Source organism: Podarcis melisellensis (genome assembly GCF_964234715.1).
Source record: "Podarcis melisellensis genome assembly, chromosome: 1".
In the NCBI taxonomy this organism is placed as follows: Eukaryota; Metazoa; Chordata; class Lepidosauria; order Squamata; family Lacertidae; genus Podarcis; species Podarcis melisellensis.
Window position 1 is genome coordinate 47239612 of NC_138528.1, and position 22636 is coordinate 47262247.

At 44.7% G+C, this 22636-nt stretch overlaps 1 protein-coding gene and 1 long non-coding RNA gene across 7 annotated transcripts in view; one reads left to right on the forward strand and one right to left on the reverse strand.

The window, feature by feature from the left end:
- LOC309364806 overlaps window positions 1-22636 on the forward strand; it is a 142648-nt gene that overhangs the window by 29355 nt on the left and 90657 nt on the right. For 4 of the 5 annotated variants that reach the window (XR_014165880.1, XR_014165881.1, XR_014165882.1 and 1 more), the window contains exon 1: window positions 18184-21032. The exons of the other annotated variant lie outside the window; for it this stretch is intronic. This is a non-coding gene — a long non-coding RNA (uncharacterized lncRNA). Of the gene's footprint in view, window positions 1-18183; window positions 21033-22636 lie in introns of those variants that run through there. 5 annotated transcript variants of the gene reach the window in all.
- The window catches only part of RAD51B (RAD51 paralog B), a 366487-nt gene continuing 345090 nt past the window's right edge, over window positions 1240-22636 (reverse strand). Inside the window, exons 11-12 of one of the 2 annotated variants that reach the window (XR_014165843.1) lie at window positions 1977-2056; window positions 1240-1370 (exon numbers count right to left, since the gene is read on the reverse strand). Coding sequence is in view for 1 of the 2 variants with exons in the window: in XM_081901853.1 (XP_081757979.1) it covers window positions 2040-2056 (17 nt within the window). In the remaining variant the exon portion in view is untranslated. Of the gene's footprint in view, window positions 1371-1601; window positions 2057-22636 lie in introns of those variants that run through there. The other variant, XM_081901853.1, reaches the window with a different exon arrangement.

Genomic DNA, 22636 nt, shown 5'->3' on the forward strand with positions numbered 1-22636 from the left:
CTTCCAGCATTTATCTTAAAAAAAACCAAAACCTGTACAAATGAGCTCCATATCACAACAGATTACAGGGGTGCACCCAGCATTCCTTCATAGTTAAATTGGGTTGCATGTTTTACCAAAACTTTCAAAATGGGGTGCTTAGTAAGTAAAAGGCATTTTACATGCTCATCACTCTGGAAAGCCTGTAGGCATATATGTATCCTCTCCACCATGCATATAGTGTGTGGTGTGGCTTATGTGCCTGATCTTAGAAAAAAGGGTACAGGAGCAGGGGCGCCGACTTATAAAAAATATTGGGGGGGCCCATACCGGGGTGACCCTAGGCAACAGTGGGTGCGTGATTTTTTTGGTGCAAGATGTAGCCATGGACATGCTATGTGATCTGATGGTGAATTTGGGGTGACCCAATGCAAAAATCCTGAGGATCCATGTGGATCCGTGCTTTGTCACCACGTTTTAAATGGGGAGGGAAGGAAAAACACAGAAGGGACAAGAAGCACAAGAGGGGTGTGCGGAGAAGCAGCTGGCTAAGAATGCAGGGGAGGAGTTTAACGGGGTGGGGGGGAGGAAAGGAAGGCAAAAGTCCCCCCCCAAGCCAGCCCTCTCTCTCTCTCTCTCTCTCTCTCTCTCTCTCTCTCTCTCCCACCTGCATGTTTTTCGGCTGCCTGCGGAGAGGAGGAGGTGGTGGGCTGGAGCCTGCAGGCAGTGTGACTAGGAAAGAATTAGAAGGAAGGACTCGATCCTTTCCTTAACCCTCTGCTTGCCAGGAGGACAGGGGATTCCCTGCTCTTTGTTGAGTTTGAGCAAACGCAGCAACAGAAGCGGGTGGGCAGTAAGACCCTGAGGCAGAATGCAGGAAAGCAGCAGCTTCTGCCTTCCCTCCGCCCGATCTTATTTTTGCGAGTCAGCTCCAGGGACCACACATTCGCTCAATAACACGCACAGACATTTCCCCTTACTTTTTAGGAGAAAAAATCTGCGTGTTATAGAGCGAAATTTACGGTAATAATTTTCTTAAATTATTGGGGGGCGGAGCCCCCCCAAACGAATTTTTGAGGGGGCTCGGGCCCCCTCAGGCCCCATGGAGTCGGCGCCTATGTAACAGGAGTCATTTGCATATGAATGTATGCCACACGTCATATGCAACATTGCATCCATCAAAGTCAAGCAAATATGCACATCCGACACCCTACCACACATCTAGTCCCGAGAATGATGAGCATCTGAACTAGCTCTTACCTTCGTGATGAATGAGGGTGGAATGTTTTTGCCCTTCAGAAAACCTCTCTAAAGCCATTGCTAATATGGTTTGCATCCATTAAAATTTGTACAGATTTACAATTGCTTATTCATTGAGCATTGAGGCTGACCTCAAGAAAAGAGAGAAAAATCACACATGCAACCAAAAAACAAAACAAAATGCAGCTGGCCTGGTTTAAAGTCAGCCAAAGAGCAGCCTACTTACTTTCTTCCTCACACCAGTATAGCATAGTTCTGGAAATGACTTTTTTATGCTATTCATAGCAGTGTCTATATTTGTGTGTTGTGGAAGAAAGTGGAGATAGAACGGAAAAAATATCCATATAATCATAAATCATATTTCCTCCATTGTAACTTATTCCTCTTGCCTTTATCCATTCGCAACACTGTTAATAACAATGATAATTATGTAATCTTCTTTAACTCTAGGATTCTATTCAGACTTCATAATCTTCACAAACATCTGTGGAGTATCCTTATCTTCTTTGTTATGCAGTTCCCGTTAAGCAAAACAAACCTTGACAATATCCATTTTCCCATGCTTAATCTTTTGGCTACTGCTCTGGCTTCCTAGTCCTACTAGGCCTACTAAATACTGGAGCGACAATGAGCCTTATACCTGTGAGACTTTAAAATTTTATCCTGCAGCGGAAGATAACCTCTTAACAAAATACTTAATTTTTATGAAGTGTCAACAACATGAGAGTCAAGGTTACCTTCTTCCTCTCTCTCCCAATGTATCATCTCCAGAGAGCAGGTAGCAGATTCTGTGCTGTACTTTACCCTAAGAGTGCCACTGTCAGAGAAGAAAATACTTTTGTTATTTGGTTGTTTGTTATGCAATTATTATTTGTTATGTACTAAGGACAATTACACACCACCATTCTAGCTCAAAAATTGAGCCACTCAATGTGACTTACAGGACAAATTAAAAACAAACCTTCCAAATGGACAATCTACTGAGGGTGAGTTTACCAGGCAGTGTTTCTTGGTATGAGAAAAGGGACTTACAAAGGTATTCTACTCCCTCTTTTTATGAAGAAGCTTAGGAAGGGATGTAACAGGAAAAGGAAAAGCTTCATGGGTTAGCAAAGCACAAGTTGCAAAGAGTGCCTCTATTTAGTTTGGAGAGGCTCCTTTAAAAGTATATTCATATTCGTGCTGATGTAATACTTAAAACGGGTGCTTGACAACATCTACAAAACATGTCAAATACTATGTCCTACAACATAATTTCATTGGGTAATTCCAGACAACTTGTTTATTGAGCAGGTTAGGGAAGGTCAGATGCTGCTGCATCAAAGCCAGTTTTACCCCACAGTTTCCAGTGCATTTTCCTATTACTTTTCTTTTTGCAGAAGTCTGATCTTTGAGGGAAACTGATTCATTTCACAATACCTCCCAAACAATCGTAACTGCACAACCTAAATTTGGTGGTATGTGGCTGAATCCCACCCCAAAATAGCAACTGGCTGGAATCCCCTTTTATGTTTTAAGTGATATCAATGGAGGTGCTAAGATGCATCAAGTTAATAAAAAGCCCACCAGGAGGGAAAATTAAATATGTCACAAATTTCTGCATAGTAGAATGGCATCCTATAGATAGTAAACTTTGTAAGTTGCAAATTTAACTGCTATGATTACAGGAAGGAACTAGCTAATTCTAAGGTCCAATTCATTTGTGCTCTTTGGCTTCTTTTTCACATTAGTGCACTTAGGTCGTGTTAGATTCTGGACTTAACGGACTTAATGCCACACCCCCTTTGAGACGAGAATGTGTGGAAGGCCATAGCTCAGTGGCAGAGGACCTGTTTTGCCATGCAGAAGGTCACAGTTCAAACCCCAGCATTTTCAGGCAGGGCTGGGAAAGTCCCCAGTCTGAATCCCTGGAGAGCCACTTCCAGTCACTGATCACTACTGAGCCAGATGGACCAATGGGCGTCCTATGTTATTCAAAATGGGTTTTTTAGTTAGTTAGGTAGTTTTGTAAACTGCTTAGAGGTTTTCCTATACTCAAGCAGTATATAAATTTTGTTAGATAAAATAAATAAAACAAAATGTGGAAAGCCAGAACTGTAGTAATAATAATAATAATAATAATAATAATAATAATAATAATAATAATAATAATAATTTATTACTTATACCCTGGCCATCTGGCCAGGCCTCCCAAGCCACTCAAGGTGGCTTCCAACAGGATATTAGAAACACAATAACTAATAAAACATTAAAAGCTTCCCTAAACAGAGCTGCCTTCAGCTGTCTTCTAAAAGTCAGATAGTTGTTTATTTCCCTGACATCTGATGGGAGGGCGTTCCACAGGGCAGGTGCCACTACCGAGAAGGCCCTCTGCCTGGTTCTCTGTAACCTCACTTCTCACAGTGAGGGAACCGCCAGAAGGCCCTCGGAGCTGGACCTCAGTGTCTGGGCAGAACGATGGGGGTGGAGACACTCCTTCAGGTACACTGGGCAGAGGCCCTTTAGGGCTTTAAAGGTCAGCACCAACACTTTGAATTGTGCTTGGGAGCCAATGTAGGTCTTTTAGGACCGTTGTTATATGGTCTCGGCGGCCACTCCCAGTTACCAGTCCAGCTGCTCCATGTAGAGTGCATTGCAGTAGTCCAAGCGGGAGATAACCAGAGCATGCACCACTCTGGCGAGATAGTCTGCGGGTAGGTAGGGTCTCTGGTAGACAGATGCCCTGGACACAGAATAGACCTGTGCTTCCATGGACAGCTGTGAGTTCAAAATGACTCCATTTGGGGCCCTTTCTGCTCATTCTTCAGAGTGGGTGCCCTGGACTTCTGTCCCAAAGGCTTCTTCTTATGGCACCACTGTTTATTTGTTTAAGAGCTCAGAGGCTGCTTGTGTGACCAGTGTAAGATTGGCGGAGGGGCCCTGCAGTTCCAGTTACATTGGAAGGAGATAGGGCACTTATGATTTCTCAGACACATTGCAAGCTTAATTAAAGCAACAGCCAGCCAGTGGGAATTTTGATTCCCTAAGGGCACAGTTAAAAACCCCACCCTGTTGCTGGGTCTTTGTGGATCCACTGCCACACCCACAATTGCTCATGCCTGCTGCAATTGAAGGAGGGGATAATGATCAGACCTGATCACTGTGCAAATTCCAGGCTGGCACAAATATCAGGTCCATATTGGAACTGGATGCTGTTGCATAATAGTAGGGAGATTGGCTCAGGTTCCAGTGGACTGGGTTGATCCCACCCTGAGAATGCCCTATTGTGAGGCTTTTTGCTGGCCTCCACCATTGGGCGTACCACCAGTGGGCCTCCTGCCCACCCATGTTTGGTAGCCATTAGGGGGAGATTGCTGCTCATAGAGCTCATTCTGATTGTGGGTGGTAAGATTTGCCCAGCACATGGAAACAGGTAAACTGAAATCACTCTGTTTTAATAGTTAAGATTATAGACGGTCACCCAACTGCAATAAGATACCCACTCTCGTCTCATCTATACATGCACATGAATATTCCTTGGTCTTATCTTTGGCAGCACATAAGGGATGAATTTTGGAACACAGGAAAAAGATTGTACAGAAGCGTCCAAGGGAGGCCTGTACAGGGATGAGGTGATGCTCTCTCATCCTGTGCCAGCTGTGCTCTTAACAAATCTTGTGCAGTAAATTAGAGCAACCTTTGGCCTGTTGCAAGTTATTGTGCTAGGAACTCTCTCAAGGAAACATCAGTCTGGAATTTGCAGTGTGGGCCCTGAGAGATAACATCCACTTCCTGGGAAAGCACTAGCATGGAATAACAATTAACCCCCATATTAATTATTGCATTATTCTCTTAATAATAATACATTGGCTGAGTGTTTTATGAAGCTTAAATAATGAGCTGTAATCAAGAAGAGTATTAGTTTATCATTACTGGGGTGTGTGAGAGAGTTGAGTATGCATGCTTGCTTTTCATAGTTGGTGACATGCTGTGCTGGAAAGGCTGAGGAAACAGATTAATGGATAAGGCGCAGGCTCTCCCTGGTCTGCTAAGGCATTGCTTTAAAAAAGAGAGTTCAACATAAGGTTGTTGCTAAGGCTGCTGAACTAATCGGGGCTCAACAACAGGAACTGTGCTGCAGTAACACTGAAACTAAGCAGGTGTGGACCTGGTCAATAAACTGGGTGAGAGACTTTTGTGAGCCCCTTGCAACATACTTCTTTTAAAGGGAGGGACCCCAGCCAAAGTGGCAGAGCACATGCTTTGCACTTAAAAGGTTCCAGGTTGAATCCCTACCATCTCCAACCAAAAAGGAATGGGCAGCAGGTGATAGGAAAGGCCTGGGTCCCTGGAGAGCGGCTTCTCCTCAGGTAATACCGGGTTAGATGGACACGTAGTCTGACTTTGTATAAGGTAGCTCCGAATGCTTCCTGATCAAGGAAAACTTGATATAACTTGCTTCTTCTCTGAAGCCCGTCTGCCTGTAGCTGGCAGACAGACCACTGGCAGCAGCACCCGCCAGCAGTGGGGTCTGTTGCCGGTTAGCAGGCCATCCAAGCTGAATACCATCACCCTCCATGTGTGGTGGCTGACCATGGGCTTCACAAGCCTTCTGTTTCTGCTACCTGGAACTACAAAAGCAAGAGGGCTGGTCGGGTCCTACAGGATCACACTACAAGGCTGGTGGGCTGTGGTCGACTTAATAATGCAGGAATAACATGTTACTATAGCAGTTGGATTTTTTTCTTTTAATACCAGAAACCATTTGTGCCATGTGGTATGACAAGTAAGTGACATTCACACACCTAGGGGAAATTCCAAACATGCTACGTTAAGGGCTGTCTCTCTGTGTGGTTTAACCAGCCATCAGCGGGCTTGTAGCTGGATTGGCACCATGACACCAGTGGAGGAGGGAGTGTTTAACCCATTACCCCTGCACTGTGCTCCTGCTGAAAATGGCTCCCCAAATCTGCTGTTTGCCCTAGGAGGGAAGATGGGTGAAGTGGGGAGAGGTTTACATTTTAAAGCCACCACCACCTGTGCTCTGGTCCTAACTGGATTTCTTCCTCTATTCTAATTAATTCTCTCCACCCCCACCTCCCACCAAGATGCAGTTCACAAATTGTGTAGTTTGGCCCTCCTGAGTCCAGTTACCTACTTATGTGCACTAGTTGCCTCTGGATACATATTCATTGGCCCTCACAATCAGGGTGGTAGGGGCCTGGAAATCATGCTGCATGAACACATTTGTTTTTTCATTACTGTATGCAATTACCTTTTGTCCCAGGACAAAACAACAACAAGGCTACAATAGTGGCAACACAGTGTTAGGTGCAGATTAAAGCAAAAAGGAGGAACAGTGGATCCCTCCCATGCTTAGAGGGGACTAGAAGTTGATATCAATGCCAGACTAATTAATATAAAAGAAAACACCATGAACGTGTGAACAAGGATGGTATTTGGACCACTCTGCGGCGAAAGTACAGGAAAATTTCTGAGCAAGGCCCAAAGCAACTGCCTTCAATGGGTTAACACAGGATGTATGTGTAATTTGGCACACACTATGTATAAACAGGAAAGGAGCTGAAATGGCTGGCTGCACTTCAAGAACATATACTCTTCAGTGAAAGATATTTCCCTCCAAAGGCTAATGAGGTAATCTGAGTCATGCTGAGTTCCCGCCCAGGCAGAAATTCCCCTACATCATGACCAGCTTGATTGCAGTGACCAGTGACATATTCCCAGGGAAGCAGGAGCTGTTTGTGTGCCATCAGCTGATAAGCAAGGGTTAAATCCTGCTTAGTTCAGCAGCATTCAATGCAACCCCTTCCTGATTCTGGAAGGGATTTGCATCAAAAGTCCTGCTAAAATGGAGGGGGTGGGACTTGTTTTAGCAGGTTTTGCTTGCTGCCACTTGTCAAATTTGGTCCATGGCGCTGATCCTGATAAGGTTGTGGCCCAGGGTGCCAAAAAGATCCCCCACCTCTTCATTATAATATTCTAAACCTACGTATATAGAGTTTTATTTGACAGTGGCCCAGAAAGCCTATCCCATTCTGGTCACTCAGTGAAATCCAGATGGCGTATCTGCCACCTACGTCCGGGCTATTTATAATATTAAAAATTAGTGGAAATTCTTATATACCCATTGCAATTTCCCCCCTGCTGTTGCTGACAGGACACACAATTTTATTAGTGAATGAGCCCTCCATATATACATACACAGCCACACAGGGTGAAAAGCAGGGTTAGCCAGAGTTCCTGGTTGTGTGGAGGAACATCTATGTGTTCGGCAAGCATATAGGGCTCCTTTGCACAAATGCCAAATGTGTGGCTGACAAGAACATCAGTGTTGCAGGTGCATGGCTCTCTCATGTTCAGTGTGGGTGTTGTCTGAACACTCCTTTACTGAACTACAATTAGATTGCAGCAGCTGGACCACAGCAAGTGCTGTCTTGAAACATATGTGGGGATTGGGAAAGGATGGGTGTAGCCACTGCCAGTTAGGCAAATGCAAGAGATTAATGAGTGCTTAGGCAGCAAGTTTTCAGAACTTCCCTTTGCTCTAAACTCAAGATCCCTTCTTTGGCTGTGCAGATGGGATATCGAAAACCTGCTTATAGTCGTTTGGGTCGCTTCACAGCTGCCTGCATGGAAAGCAACAGAAAGCAGCACAGCCTTGCCATGTCTGGAAACGTCTGATATATGGAGGACATGTACACAATATAAAACCCTCTCAGCCACATTAAGGTTGCTGGATAGATTCCAAGGTTTCATCTGCTGCTGTGTGTGCTTCTTGAGTGTTTTGGTACTCACAGAAACCTCAGACAGATGTCAGCGATATCTCGCCAAACAGATAACAAAGCTGGGCAGCCAAGTTATTTCACGGCTATAGTGACATGTTCTGGCCAATGCATTCTTTTTGAGAACCAGACCAAACTGAGCCCTTGGTCATCTGGCAAACTGCAGAGGGAATGCTGTATAGCATTCTCCCCAGGAGGGTGTGTCCGTGGGGCAGGAAGAACGAGGCAATGGGCAATTCCCCAGTGCTTCCCCCCACTGAGCTTATGAGCCCTGCCCTCCATTCCTCTCCCTCAACAGTCATTCACAGCTGGTTTTTTTTTTTAAAGTTGATCAATTTTCATATTTCTTTTTTTGGAATGGGTTTGGATAAACCCACTCCAGACAGATTAGCTAACTGTATGCTTAGCCTCACTTTCCAGCATAGCTCAGGGGTCCAAATACCCTGGATTATTTTGGTTTTTTAAATAAAAAATCATGTTGCGGTTTGCTTGTTCTGTACCTTTCAACCAACTTCTCTTTTGGTTTATATAATTACTACTTGTTAACTCATGAATATACCTCAGATTTGGGCTTCCTTTTTGTAAAAAAAGAAAAGAAAGAAAAAGGCAGGGATAGATTGATAGTGTGATATTGAAGTACATCACAAGCGAAGGAAGGAGGATGTCCTGCATAACCAGAGTTCCTTTCCTGAACTGTTTTCACCACAGGACAACTAAGCACAGAAAGAAAGAAAGAAAGAAAGAAAGAAAGAAAGAAAGAAAGAAAGAAAGAAAGAAAGAAAGGAAGGAAGGAAGGAAGGAAGGAAGGAAGGAAGGAAGGAAGGAAGGAAGGAAGGAAGGAAGGAAGGAAGGAAGGAAGGAAGGAAAGAAATATTTTGGATGGGCTGAGATGATAAGGTTCTCTATTTGTAGCAAGCATCTAGTGACTCAAAACAGACACTGAAAGAGTTCTGAAGGGGTTAAGAAATAAAAACCTGGAAGAGGTTGTTATTGCAGGAAGTTCTTACATTTGGAATAATATCCTCCCAAAGGAACATTTTGATATTTTCTTGGGATCAAGGAGTCCATATACAGTATACTGTATATGACTAAACACCAACAGTAGTGACAGGAAAGCAACAGCTTTAAAAGAATGCATTGTTGCACTTGCTATCTGATAACTATTAAGGAGTCTGGGGTCTGGATGGAAGATGGTTACGGGGTCAGAATGAGTGTTTAATGTTCCTTTATGGTCAGTGAGCAAGCTGTGCCAGCCACATCTTTTGTTACTTTTTGGAAATAACTGATAAAAGGCCTAGAATGGCTAGGTCTGACGTAGCTGAAGACTCTCCTAGAATGTAAGGAAGACAACTCATCTTCTTACCCATCCCAACTCAAGGTACAGGCCAGTTGGTATAGGTGTGTCTGTGAAGCAAACAATAGAACTGTGTTTTGTAGATAATTAGAAGGGAGAGCTGAGAGTTAGCCGTGATCTCTAGAACAGTGTTTCCCAACCTTTTTTTGGCAAAGGCACACTTGTTTGATGAAAAAAATCTCGAGGCACACCACCATTACAGCCCCGTGACGTCAGCGCGCAGCGTCACGCCGGGAGGGACGCACGAAAGTGTAACTTTCAATTTTTTTCCCTCCCCCTTGCCGGGGAACCTCCAAGTGGGGTGTGAAGCGAGCGTACCTCAAGACCGAAACGCCTAATTCCTAGGGGGAAAGCATAACTGGGCGTTAACCGATCGCAAACCCTGTCCTAGCCCATTAACATAGGAAATTAACATATACAACGCGGCAAGACACCGGTTTTGGAATCCGTTCCTTCCCCCTCTCGTCTGCCGAGTTGGTCCCTGCCCCTCTCGCGAGATTCGCCGCCGGGTCCGCTCTCGCGCACATAGCCCGGCGAGAGGGCGCCTCCCCTGCGCGCTCTGTGCCCCCTCCCTCCCCCTTTTCGGCCCAGCGCGCCGCCTTGCCTGTTCGTGCGGCGCGCGTGTGAGGCGAGCGGGAAGGCCGCGTAGCCCCCCATGCAGGAGACCCAGGAGAGCCCGGCGGCCGCCGAGACCCCCGCCGCTCTGCCCGCCCAGGACGAGGGGCCCGGAGGAGGAGGAGGAGAGCCCGGCGGCGGTAGCGGAGGAGAAAGAGGCGGCGGCGGCAGCAGCAGCGGCGACTCGGAGGCCGAGCTGCCGGACGGGCCTTCCGCGGAGGAGCCTGAGGGGAAGAAGGAGCCGGAGCCCGAAAAAGGCAGCGGCGAGGAGAAGGAGGAGGCGGAGGAGGAGAAGCCGCGAAGCAGCAGCGGCGAGGAAGAGGAGGCCGCTGGTGAGCGTCGGGAGCAGCCGCAACCGTCTTCGCCTCCGGCCGCTGGGCCGCCTTCGCCGCCTCAGGAGCCGCCCGAGGTTGCCGCTGTAGCCGCCGCCGCAGAGGAGCCGCCGGAGCGGCACACCAGGTAACATCTCGCGGCACACTACTGTGCCGCGGAACACCGGTTGGGAAACACTGCTCTAGAAGCATATTGAGGTGGTGCTGGAATGTCTCTTGGGGGATCTGATTAAGGGCAGGGGATTTGTTGTTTGTAGGAGTGCTTACTCCATGTACAACCAAACTTCACAGAAATGTCTGTGAATCTATGGATCTCTCATCCAAAAGGCAGCCAACCACCTTTGACTTTATTTAATTATTTGTCATTAAGTTTTATGTGGGACGCGGGTGGCGCTGTGGGTAAAACCTCAGCGCCTAGGACTTGCCGATCGCATGGTCGGCGGTTCGAATCCCCGCAGTGGGGTGCACGCCCGTCGTTTGGTCCCAGTGCCTGACAACCTAGCAGTTCGAAAGCACCCCCGGGTGCAAGTAGATAAATAGGGACCGCTTACCAGCGGGAAAGTAAACGGCGTTCCGTGTGCTGCACTGGCTCGCCAGATGCAGCTTGTCACGCTGGCCACATGACCCGTAAGTGTCTGTGGACAGCGCTGGCTCCCGGCCTATAGAGTGAGATGAGCGCACAACCCTAGAGTCTGGCAAGACTGGTCCATACGGGCAGGGGTACCTTTACCTTTACCTTAAGATTTATAGCCCATCTTCCATTTGAGTTATCAGATTGGATAACTCCTCACTGCTCAGGAAAGTGGGGAGCATGAAACAATATATTGTTATTTAGCAGCAGAGTAGTGTTACTTCTACAGCGAATCAACTGCTAAGCACCAGTAGAGCATAAAATGAGTCATGAAACAGTAGGGAAAAGGGCAGGGAAGGAGATTCATTAATTACATAGAGGTGGAAATCAAAGAGGTTATAAATCTGTGTGACACTAGCAGTAAAAGTGGGGCAGAAAGTCTAAAATTGCATAACATTTGCCAGTGAAACATGGCTCTGCTCTAATGAACCCGACAGAATTGGATGTGGGATGTCAATCTAAAAAGAAGGTGCTGCCAATGATGTGGGTTAGCCTTTGCCAACCTTGTACCCTCCAGCTCTTTTGGGCTACAACTCTTATCGGCTGCAGACAGCACTGGAGTTGTGGCTCAAAATACCTGGAGGGCACCAGGTTGGTGAAGGAAGATGGAGGTAGACCTTCTGTGTCAAGGAATGACAGTAGAACCCATGCCAGCCCTCGCACACAGATAGGGAAAGCTGCTGTGGGCAACCATGAGTGCCAAAATATATTTCTGCCCAAATTCCATGCCAAGATAGTGTAACCAGGTCCAGAAGGTCATGCAGCACAATGGCAGAACGCCTCCAAACCTCAGTTTCTTGGGCACCATGGATAAAAGTCAACCATTACAAGGTGCCAATGTAGAATCCTTCTTTCTCCAAGAAAGACAGATTCAAAGATGGTGAGAAAATTTAGCCAAGAGAGGAATAGGCCTTAACAATTCTGGCAAAACACATACTCTGTTTTAATCAGTGCATGACACAACACACAATGCACTCAAGAGGTAATCAGGAAAGTGGCGTTGGACGCTTGCACATCAAGGCTTCTCTTTCTTTGCATCTGCCCTGCAGCCATCCAGGCACTCCCAAAATCTGCTTTTGAGGGTTGGGAGACCCTCTGGAGCAGATTTTTGGGGTATGCTGGAGGGGAGGGGGAGAAGAAAAACCAGAATCCCTGGTTGCTGAAATGGATTTCCATTGCACCAGCAGGAAGAAATAATTAATCCCAAAGCTGAGTATATAAAACTATTTATGATATGCAATTTATTTGACAAAAAGATATTCACAGTCTTAAACAATCCGTTAAATATAATAGAATAGGTAAACAGGCTCAAGCACGACCTGTTCCGAAAGCACAAGTTTCTCCCTGTGTGTCTGCTGTACGTGGCTCCCATGTCACACCCGCCATGTTTAGATTTGTTCACCCAAAATATGATGCGTTGCCCGTATCTCAGGTTGAAATCACCCTGTTGGCCTATGGCTTTTCTGTTTACTGACACAGTACAGTTAAAGCAGAGAACCCACGGCTCCATGATTTACTTTAGAGTCCTCTGTTAATCCATCCACCAAGCCCCCCCCCCCTTCTCCTTGGTTTACTACAGTCTCTTCCAACTCGTGATAGCAGCATGGCCTCTGAGTGACCCCAGATTAATGTAAATATTTGGCTTTCATTGGAAGGAAATGTGACATACATTTGGGATGGAAGCTATCCAGAGGCTGCAGGCTTTGGAGGCAGCCTTGTGGGAAAGCAGGCTCTGTGGTGGCCTCTGCAAAGTATTTCGCTGCTGTTTCAGAATTCTCATCCCCCCTGACCGCCCCGCTCTTTACTGCAGCAAAGAGCAGCTTTCAGGCTACAGCAGCTTGACTTTCAAGTGCTAAATGAGCTGTTTTTCCAGGGGGCAGCCAAATAATTCTCCATATGTTGGCCAGACACAAGAGACTGGAGGGCTCTTTGCTGGGCGTAGTGTGCACCAGGGAAAATAGCTTCAGAAAGAGATAGCATCTCTGGCTGCTGCCGGGGAAACTGAAGATGCACTCACATGAACAAAGGCAAATGTCCTTCTTCGACATTCCTGAAGGGATTATTCAAGAAGCACATGGCTTCAATGCTGCCTCCTCACTGCTTGAGGGAATCCAGGCAGTTCAGGCAGCACCAATAAAAGATAAGCAGCACGAAAGGAAGTACCTGTCCAGGGCTTTGGTGCTACCACAACCAGTTGAGACTCATGGTTGCTAAGCCTTCTCATCTGCTCCGACCAGCCACAGTCAGACTACAAGTTGATTGTGGGTGAGGGAGATGTGGACTGAGCCTCTGTTTCAAAATGCCTCTGTGTGCAAGAGCACTCATTCCTCCTTTTCTCACCCAAGTGGATTGTGTTCAGTCACAGGAGACTCTTCTGTGCTTTGTTGGCACAGCTCAGTGGCAGAGCATCTGCTCTGCATGCCGAAAGTCCTAGGTTTTGGGAAAAACTCCTGTCTGAAACCCAGTCGAGCTTCTGCCAGTCAGTGTAGACAGCAGTGAGCTAGATGGACCAGTGGTCTGACTCTGTATAAGGCAGCTTCCTATGGGCCGTATCCAATACTGCTGTTCCAGTTGTGCAACAAACATCTGTTTGCACAGTGTAACTTCTATCTCTTCCCCCCTCCCCCTTAGTATTCTCTCAAATCTGCTCCAGAGGATGGGAGGACCCCATGGAACCAATTTTGGAGATGTATAGGGAGAGGAGGAGGAAGAGGAAGTTCCTGTTGTGTGAGAGGAATGCTGGATGCAACCCTTCATTCCTAACCCATTTCATATGCACCCACCTGGACGCTGAGCTCATCTTCTTAGGCCCTCTTTCGTGTGCCTCCTCCTCAAGAGATCCAGAGGGTGGCAACATGAGAATGCAGTGGCTCCCTGTTTGTGGAATGCTCTCCCCAGGGAAGTTTGCCTGGCGCCTTCATTACACACCTTTAGGCGCCAGGCAAAAACATTCCTTTTTAACCAGGCTTTTGGTTGACCTGATCAACATCCTATACCCTTTTAAAATGTGGCTCTTTTTGGAGGGTATTATTGGGTTATTGTTTTTATTTTGATTTTATATATTATGATCTTTCTTGTGAACCTGAGACTTCCAGGTGAAGCACGATATATAAATTCAAACAAACAAATCCTTCTGCATACTCCACTTTTTAAAGTCATAATATCCGTTGCTAACCCATTACGTACTGCCCACACCAGTAGGTGGAGTTTGAAGGAAGGTATCTGAGTTATGTTTTTCTGTCCCCTCCCTTCCCTCCCAATAATCACTTATTTCTCACACTGCATTACCTTTTCATGTTCTGCACAGATACTTCTATACCTCTGTGTACCTTCATTGGGGGCCGGGGGAATCCCAGCAATTGTGCAAGTGCAAATTTCACCAGTCTTACTAGCCAGTTCTGTTTCACAGTGGGCAAAATGGTGTGTGGGAGATCCATTTCTTTAGTTTATTTTTTAATAATGAGGTATTGCATAAGAGTGTACAAGTGATACAGTGGTCTTGTGCAAGACCTCAGTATTAACTTTAAACAAAACAAAATAAAAAGCCTGACCTGTGTAATTGTGATTACAGTCTTCCACATAACCTCCCACATTACCTGTAGAGATCTTGAGTGAATATCTCATTCAAACTGAGCATGTAGCAATCAATGGAAAGGTTTTTTTTTCCCTTTGGTACTGTGGACCACCAGAGGCAAAATGGTTATGTTGTGCTCACATAAGGAGCAAGCAGAAATAGAATCATAGTTGGAAGGAACCCAAGGGTCATCTAGTCCAGTGTTTCCCAAACTTGGGTCTCCAGCTGCTTTTGGACTACAGTTCCCATCATCCCTGACCACTAATCTTGCTAGCTAGGGATGATGGGAATTGTAGTCCAAAAACCATGGAAGACCCAAGTTTGGGAAACATTGATCTAGTCCAACCCAACAATGCAAGGGCAATAGAGAAAATCCACTGAAATGTCACAACATATGACAAAATGCCTAGTCCGAAAAATGCAATAATGAGTTTCCACACCAGCAATGACTGCAGATACATAATGGGTTCCTGGATTTTCTGTGGAAAGGGGAAAAAATCAGATTCATTGTTAAAAAAACCCCCAAAAAACAAAACTTATGGGCTGGCATTTCGATAACAGCACATGTGGATGCTACAAAAAACTTGTCAGTGGAAACAGCACTGATTCCACAATAAACTGTTTGGAGGTTCCTTTTTATGGTTACCTTTCAGTAAAAAAGCTGAGCTAAACATACTCAAGATGGAAACACATATGAATCAATGCTCAACAGGTGGTTAAAAGACATACATTTTCTGCTGAAGTAATTGTGATTTTTTTTTTCTGACTATGCAAGTGGGAAATGGTTTAAATACCCTTTGACTGTGTACAAGAAGAGGCAGATGTGACATTCAAAGACAGACCTAAATTTAGAATACTGGTTTTTTCTTTTCCAGGGCTTATGCTATTTCACAAAGGGAAGGTGATGGTGTTCAGGGATATCTGGGAGTCATGCCCTCTGTTCTGGATAACCTAATCCCAGATATATGCTGCTATCTTTGTGGTGACTCAGTCATGAGAAAAGTGTACAGGCACGTGGACCAACACATGATTTCACTGAGTTTTTACATTAAAAACAGGTTGAAATCCTTGCTGATCTTTGTCCCAAAGTAAGCCTTCATGCAAAAGGGATGCAGGTTGTTAAGTTGTGGGCGAACATATCAGACGACACAGCAATTCTTCAACAGCTCTTGTTTATTCAGAGGCCAGAATAGAATAGAACTGAGGAGCTCAGTCAGCCTGCTTATATAGAGCTCCAGGACAGTGTAACTGTTGCAACTTTCTAAAACTATCCAATCACTGAACGTCACTTTTGATCCTTCATTTGCATACAAACTATCTAATCACTGAATGTCACTTTTGATCCTTCATTTGCATAACTATCTACAGTATCCTCCTGCTGGCCCAGGGTGAGAACTTCAGTACATAACACGGGTGATGCTGTGGCCTAAACCACAGAGCCTAGGGCTTGCTGATTAGAAGGTCGGCGGTTCGAATCCCTGCGACGGGGTGAGCTCCTGTTACTCGGTCCCTGCTTCTGCCAACCTAGCATTTTGAAAGCCCGTCAAAGTGCAAGTAGATAAATAGGTACTGCTCTGGCGGGAAGGTAAACAGCATTTCCGTGCGCTGCTCTGGTTTGCCAGAAGCAGCTTAGTTATGCTGGCCACATGACCCGGAAGCTGTACGCCGGCTCCCTCGGCCAATAAAGCGAGATGAGCACCGGAACCCCAGAATCATCTGCGACTGGATCTAACTGTCAGGGGTCCCTTTACCTTTACCTTTAAGCCTTCACGCAGGTACAGGAAAAGGTTACGCTGTTTTTAAGCAATGAAAGTCACGATAACAACCTGTGCATAGTCAAGTGAGAATATTCACATTATGTTATATATGGGCCATCGCTTCATTAGCTAACTACGAATATAAAAATGTTTCAAGCAGACATGTTTGAGGGGCGTGAAGCCCTGTAGTACCCCCTGAGACAGAAATGCTGCCCCAGAATGCATTTAATGTTCAATCTGCAAGGAGTTAGAGCTTCACAAACCATGGACTAACAAAAGCTAGGCTAGACTTGGCAAGAGGTGTTTGTACAAGGACAGCTGGAAAATATCCTCCTCCTTTTTCTGTTTATCAACAGGATATTGATGCTTGAAGACTGCTCCTTGTGAAGACTCCTTTTCCTTGACAGAATAATAAGCAAACAAGTCTTAGCCTGCTGCCTGTAGGGAAATGGGTTTTGTTATGGAAGGAGAGCGCCCTGCGCTAAAACAACAAACAGAAGAATGGCTGTGTTTGTTTTTCCATGTGCTGGAGGTGAGGGTGCAGCCACCACAGGCCTGCCTTCATATCCTCTCCAACTGACAGAGGAGGGTGAGGCAGAGACATATACAAACAGAAAGACTTTCCTGAGGTAATTTAATAGAGGATGATATTCCTTAATCCTTCCTATATAGATGGCCTCACCCAGCCCGTATAAAAACTAACAATGTATACATGAACTCTGACACAGATGTTCCTCCATGCTTACAAACCTAATTCACAGGCTTGTTTCCTCACCAAGCCTAAGTACCTGATTTAATTATTGCACAAAATAGTCGCTCATGATATGCCTGGCTCACACCCAAGATAAGCCACTAACGTGTATCTTCTTTGATAGTCAAAAGCACGTTCATTATAATAACTATATGCATTTCAGACCATGCACCACAATTTTTTTTAATTAAAAAAATGTGTGCTACAATCTTCTAAATAAATTAAAGCATCTTATATAATTCAAACTATAAAAAGGTAATACAGCATAAATAATTCAATGACTTCAATTACACTATAACAGTACAAAATACAATTTAAAAGAATAATAAATTGAATTGGCGGTGGGCAATCTTTTTGCAACTGGCGGTTCCATTCGCTCAGGGACTGCGTGCTGGATGGGGGAGGCCACAGTGGGTGAGGCCAAATTATGCACACCCACACTCTTTTTCCTGTCACTTCTATTTATCAACATATTTCTATCCCACTCACCACCCTTGGCCAGTTGCATAAACCTGCTGCTACTCTAGGCAGATTTCAGGATCTTCTTTGGTTGGTTGGGTGATGGTGGTGGGAGGGTTCAAAGGTGGAGCAAGTAAAAGCATGTGTGGGCTTCTTAAGAAGTCCTCAGGTCTGTTTCTGATATTTTACACCCCTTAGCCTTTTATCTCTTTCCTTCTAACTTGAGGGAGGCTCTTGATTGGCATAGGAAGGCATGCTGGAATAATAATAATAATAATAATATATTTATTTATACCTCGCCCATCTGGCTGGGTTTCCCCAGCCACTCTGGGTGGCTCCCAACAGAATATTAAAAACATGATAAAACATCAAACATTAAAAACTTCCCTAAACAGGGCTGCCTTCAGATGTCTTCTAAAAGTCAGATAGTTGTTTATTTCCTTGACATCTGATGGGAGGGCGTTCCACAGGGCGGGTGCCACCACCAAGAAGGCCCTTTGCCTGGTTCCCTGTGACCTCACTTCTCACAGTGAGGGAACTGCCAGAAGGCCCTCGGAGCTGGACCTCAGTGTCCGGGCTGAACAATGGGGGTGGAGATGCTCCTTCAGGTATACTGGGCCGAGGCATAGGCTTCAGACACCTACTGCAAATGCATATTCTCTTAGGAGCAAGATCTGTTTCTCCAAAGTTCACTTTGTCATCCATGTGCACAAAAGTCTGTTCTTATAGGTCAGAGGAAAAAGATTGCAGATGAACAAAAGTCTGCCTATTGTAATTATTCAGGCATATGTTTCTGGCGATACTTGAAATGTAGCTTTATTTTTCCCTCTTGCATGATATGGTATGTCTGACTGAATTACAGTAATTAGCCCTATGGGTGCACCTATACATATAAATGAACATATACACTTCTATGTTGTGGGCCTCGCTTCTGCACCCATTTTGGTTGGTTCCAGAGACGTTGGAACAGGCCAGACAGTAAATTTTCCTTACCCCAGTGCAACACAATTAAACTTATTAAAATGATAATAAAAGGCACCTCTATCTTTGTGATGTCCTTTGGAGAGAGGCCAGACTTGCATACCAGACTGGTACATTGCCTATCTGGAACCAATATGGTTATGTCTCTTGTTATAAAAAGAAAACCTTGAATTGGTCTGACTTTTATCAATCCAGCTTTGTAGATTAGTTAAATAAAGAAGTTTGGTTCACATCTGAGCACAAGTATCAGAGTTGAAAATAGCATTTGCTCTGAAGACAACACATTCTTGTATAATTTAGGTTTTGATAATATGTTGCTGTAACTTCTGTCCAGATATGTTTTTTTAAAAATAGCAATTGTTTGCATTTGATATAGTTTTATTAGACGTTGCTAATTTTATTTTGTTTTCATGATAGTAGATTATGTTTAGTCAAAATAATGGCAGAAATTGCGGTGTATGGATTTTTTTCATGTACTGTACAGTAGTTTGTGGAGTATAGTCTTGTTTTTATTTGATAACTGAGAAAGAAAATCTCATTGAAAGGAAAAAGGTATATAAATGTCTTCACCTTTCAGCATCGATCACTCTTTTGGGAGGCCCATATCACCTTACGCTTGCATCCTAGCCTTGTTGCTTCAGCTAATTCTAATTTAATTAGGGTTTCTCAGCTCTGCATCAGTAGTAAATACTTTAGACTTGTAACTTTATCTTGCATTTTAGAATGTTTCTAACCTTGTTCATCCTCTTTTCGGTAATGCTTGAATAAGTCCTACTGAGAAAAGGAAATGTATTTGGTATAAAATTTTCCGTGGGCTGATATGAAGGAGGACTAATTGTCTCCCTTAACACTGGAGTAATTGTAGAGGGAACTGAGATGAAAAATCTAATTGTCAGACTTGGTGTCTGCTGCATAGAACTCAGGCTCAGATTTCCTCTTTGGATGGAGCAAAATTGTCAAATCTGCAGAATGCCTCTCACCTCTGAGTGACCACAGCCAAGAGTCTACACACATTTGGGATTAATCAGGGAGAAGGGCTTTCAGGTCAGCGGTCATGGTTTGCTTGATGGTTTAAGGCTCTGCACATCTTACTGAAGACAGGAGAAACACACTTGACTTACGGTTAATTACTGCAGGCAAGCCTGAATTACAAGAATTGCCAGTGCCAATGACTTCTTTCCCAAACCATCTTTCCCAGTGTTATGGGAAGAGCAGTTCTAATGTCAGCCTGGGCAGCAGCCTGAGAATCTGATCCCTGGGTGGATCAATGGGTGGATCCAGTTGATCCAAAACTACCAGTGCCCCACCCAAAATGCCCTGTTCTGGAGTTTTCCACTGGCCACCATTAGCAAGAGAACCACCGGCAATAGCTTCATGCCTGATCAGGGGAAACTGGGGGCCATGCCACAGCAGAGTGTCCTGGACAGCACATTTCTCCTCTGATGAAGGCCAGCAGAGTCTCTTTGTCTCTGTCTCTGTCTCTCTCTCTCCCTCTCTCTCACACACACAGCACCACCAGCGATGGTGTGTGGGTTTTGGGATTGCACTGTTCGATTTTAATACTTCAGATATTTATTACCAAGTGTTATAGCAAAGACCAACTATTCTGTGGAATTGTTCATGTCGGGATGGTGCTGCTATTCAGAGGATTACATGCAGGAGAAGATAAAGGGAGCAGTGGGGAAGGGAGATACTGTTGGGCGGGGAAATGGAATCCAGGTCGCTGCGAACTCTGATCCTCCCCCCAACTTTCAGGGACTTGATGACCAGCTATTTAGTCATTTCCTCTTAAGATGCTTCCAAAGTGTGTTACCATGTTTTATGGGGTTTTATGGTTTTGTCTGCTATTGTAATATTTTCATATCTGTATGTATCTATGCAATGTGGCATTATCTTTTTGTGAATCGCTTAGAGGCTGTTTTGGTATATAAATATATGAAATAAGTTAAAAGTAAAATAACCAGTAAAAACAATTTATTACTCCTACTAATGGTAATAATACTGTAAGTAAATAATGGGACTGTGCAACTTACTTTAAACCCACTTTAAACATGCAACTGTCAAACTGTGATGACAGAGTGATCAGCAGGTGCACAAATGTATACAGATATCATTCTACGGCTACGTGAATGCATCTTGTACACGAGGGCATAATCTTGTCCATGCAGAGGCCAGCTTTGTGAATTGTATTTCTAATGTAAAAGTTATGCAACGAACACAAATTTACCACTACATAGCATACAGATACAAGTAGCAGGTTTAGGTTGCAGGTTCCTGCCATCAATACACAGAATGCCAATCAAACATTTGTTCTCAGTATTTTTTCTCCTGTTCGGTGGTAGATGGGAAGCAACTGATAAAGAGGATGGCTTTTAATGGAGGAAAACACTAGAAAGGAAAGCATTAAGAAATTGTGTCCCTCTCACCACCATATGGGCCTCCTCCTCTTTTAGGTTACATCCTTCCTTTCCAGTAACTTTTTTTAAAAAAGGAATCTAGGGGGGAAACTGCATGTAACTTGGTATCACGTGAAATTCATCCTTCTGCGGTTGATCAGGTATGTTTGTATGCTTCTTTTGTTTAACACAGACATAAGCACATACAGTGGTACCTCGGGTTACATACACTTCAGGTTACATATGCTTCAGGTTACAGACTCTGCTAACCCAGAAATAGTGCTTCAGGTTAAGAACTTTGCTTCAAGATGAGAACAGAAATCATGCGGCGGTGGCGTGGCGGCAGCAGGAGGCCCCATTAGCTAAAGTGGTGCTTGAAGTTAAGAACAGTTTCAGGTTAAGAACGGACCTCCAGAACGAATTAAGTACTTAACCTGAGGTACCACTGTACAGACATACCTCAAGTTGAATGTGCTTCAGGTGCACGGAGCGCGTTACTTCCGGGTTTCACCGCTCGCACATGCGCAGATGCTCAAAATGATGTCACGCGCATGCGCGGAAGTGGCAAAACGCGACCTGCGTATGAGCGCCACCGTGTTTTATGTTCCATTCAGGATGCGAACGGGGCTCTGGAATGGATCCCATTCGCATCCTGAGGTACCACTGTACCTTATTCATTGATTTATTACATGCCTATTCCATCTTTCCTTTTCAGAGTTCCTGCCCAGCATACATGCTCCTCTGCCCGCCCTCACTTTATTTTCACAGTAACCCTAGATTAGAGTCAAAGATAATGAGTACCTTAAGGTCACCCAGTGAACTTCATGGCTGGCTGAGGATCTATACACAGGTCTCCCTGCATCCAGTTCAACGTTGGCCCATTGCGTCATTCTGTGCCTGAACGCATTTCTTTAAGCCACATCTCAAGCAACTGTAACCCCACCCCACTGCTTACCTTCCACTGCAAAGGGATTTTGCTACTGCCCCACCACCTGTCTTATAAAAAAGGCTACAAATTTTCAGACCTCTGTGATTAAAAGGAATGATGGACTTGTCACCACCTTGGCATGAGACTTCCCCAATGGGAGGCAACAAGGTGGTGGGAGGGGAGTTCAGCGCACTTTGAAATGCAATTATTTCACACTTTGGTGTTATGACTAATTCAGTTCTAAAACGAGCAGTGAGTTATAGCATGTTAATGGCAATGAGAGATGAGCCAACAAGACACCCCAGAGGGTTTGTGAGTGACAGAAACCATCCCTCAGCACTTCTGCATAACTAAAAGCTGTCTGGATCAATAGAAAGACTCCAGTTACAAGAAAGGGGGCATCTTAAAAATAACTTGTTTTGCCTAACAAGTGTTTTCTAAAATTAGATATGGAAAGTCACTGTGATTTTCCCAGTAAGAACAAGTCTGTGAGAATTGGCGGTTGAATAAGGATAACTGGGAAGTTATTGATTTTTACCTCTTTTTAGAATGAGTCTCCGGTACCCTGACTTTTTGCCACAGTCAGGTGTTGTTACAATGGAGGAATGTAGAAAGTGGAGTTTTCCAAGGATCAGTATTGAGACCAGTGCTTTTTAATATGTTCATAAATGATTAATAGTCAAGCAGTGAGGTAGCCAGGTTTGCTGATGATGCCAAATTGTTCAGGGTGGTTAAAACAGAAAGGGATTGTAGAAATCTCAAAGGATGTCTCAAAACTGGGTGAATGGGCAGTAAAATGAAAAATGGAATTCAGTATGAACAAATGTAAAGTGATGC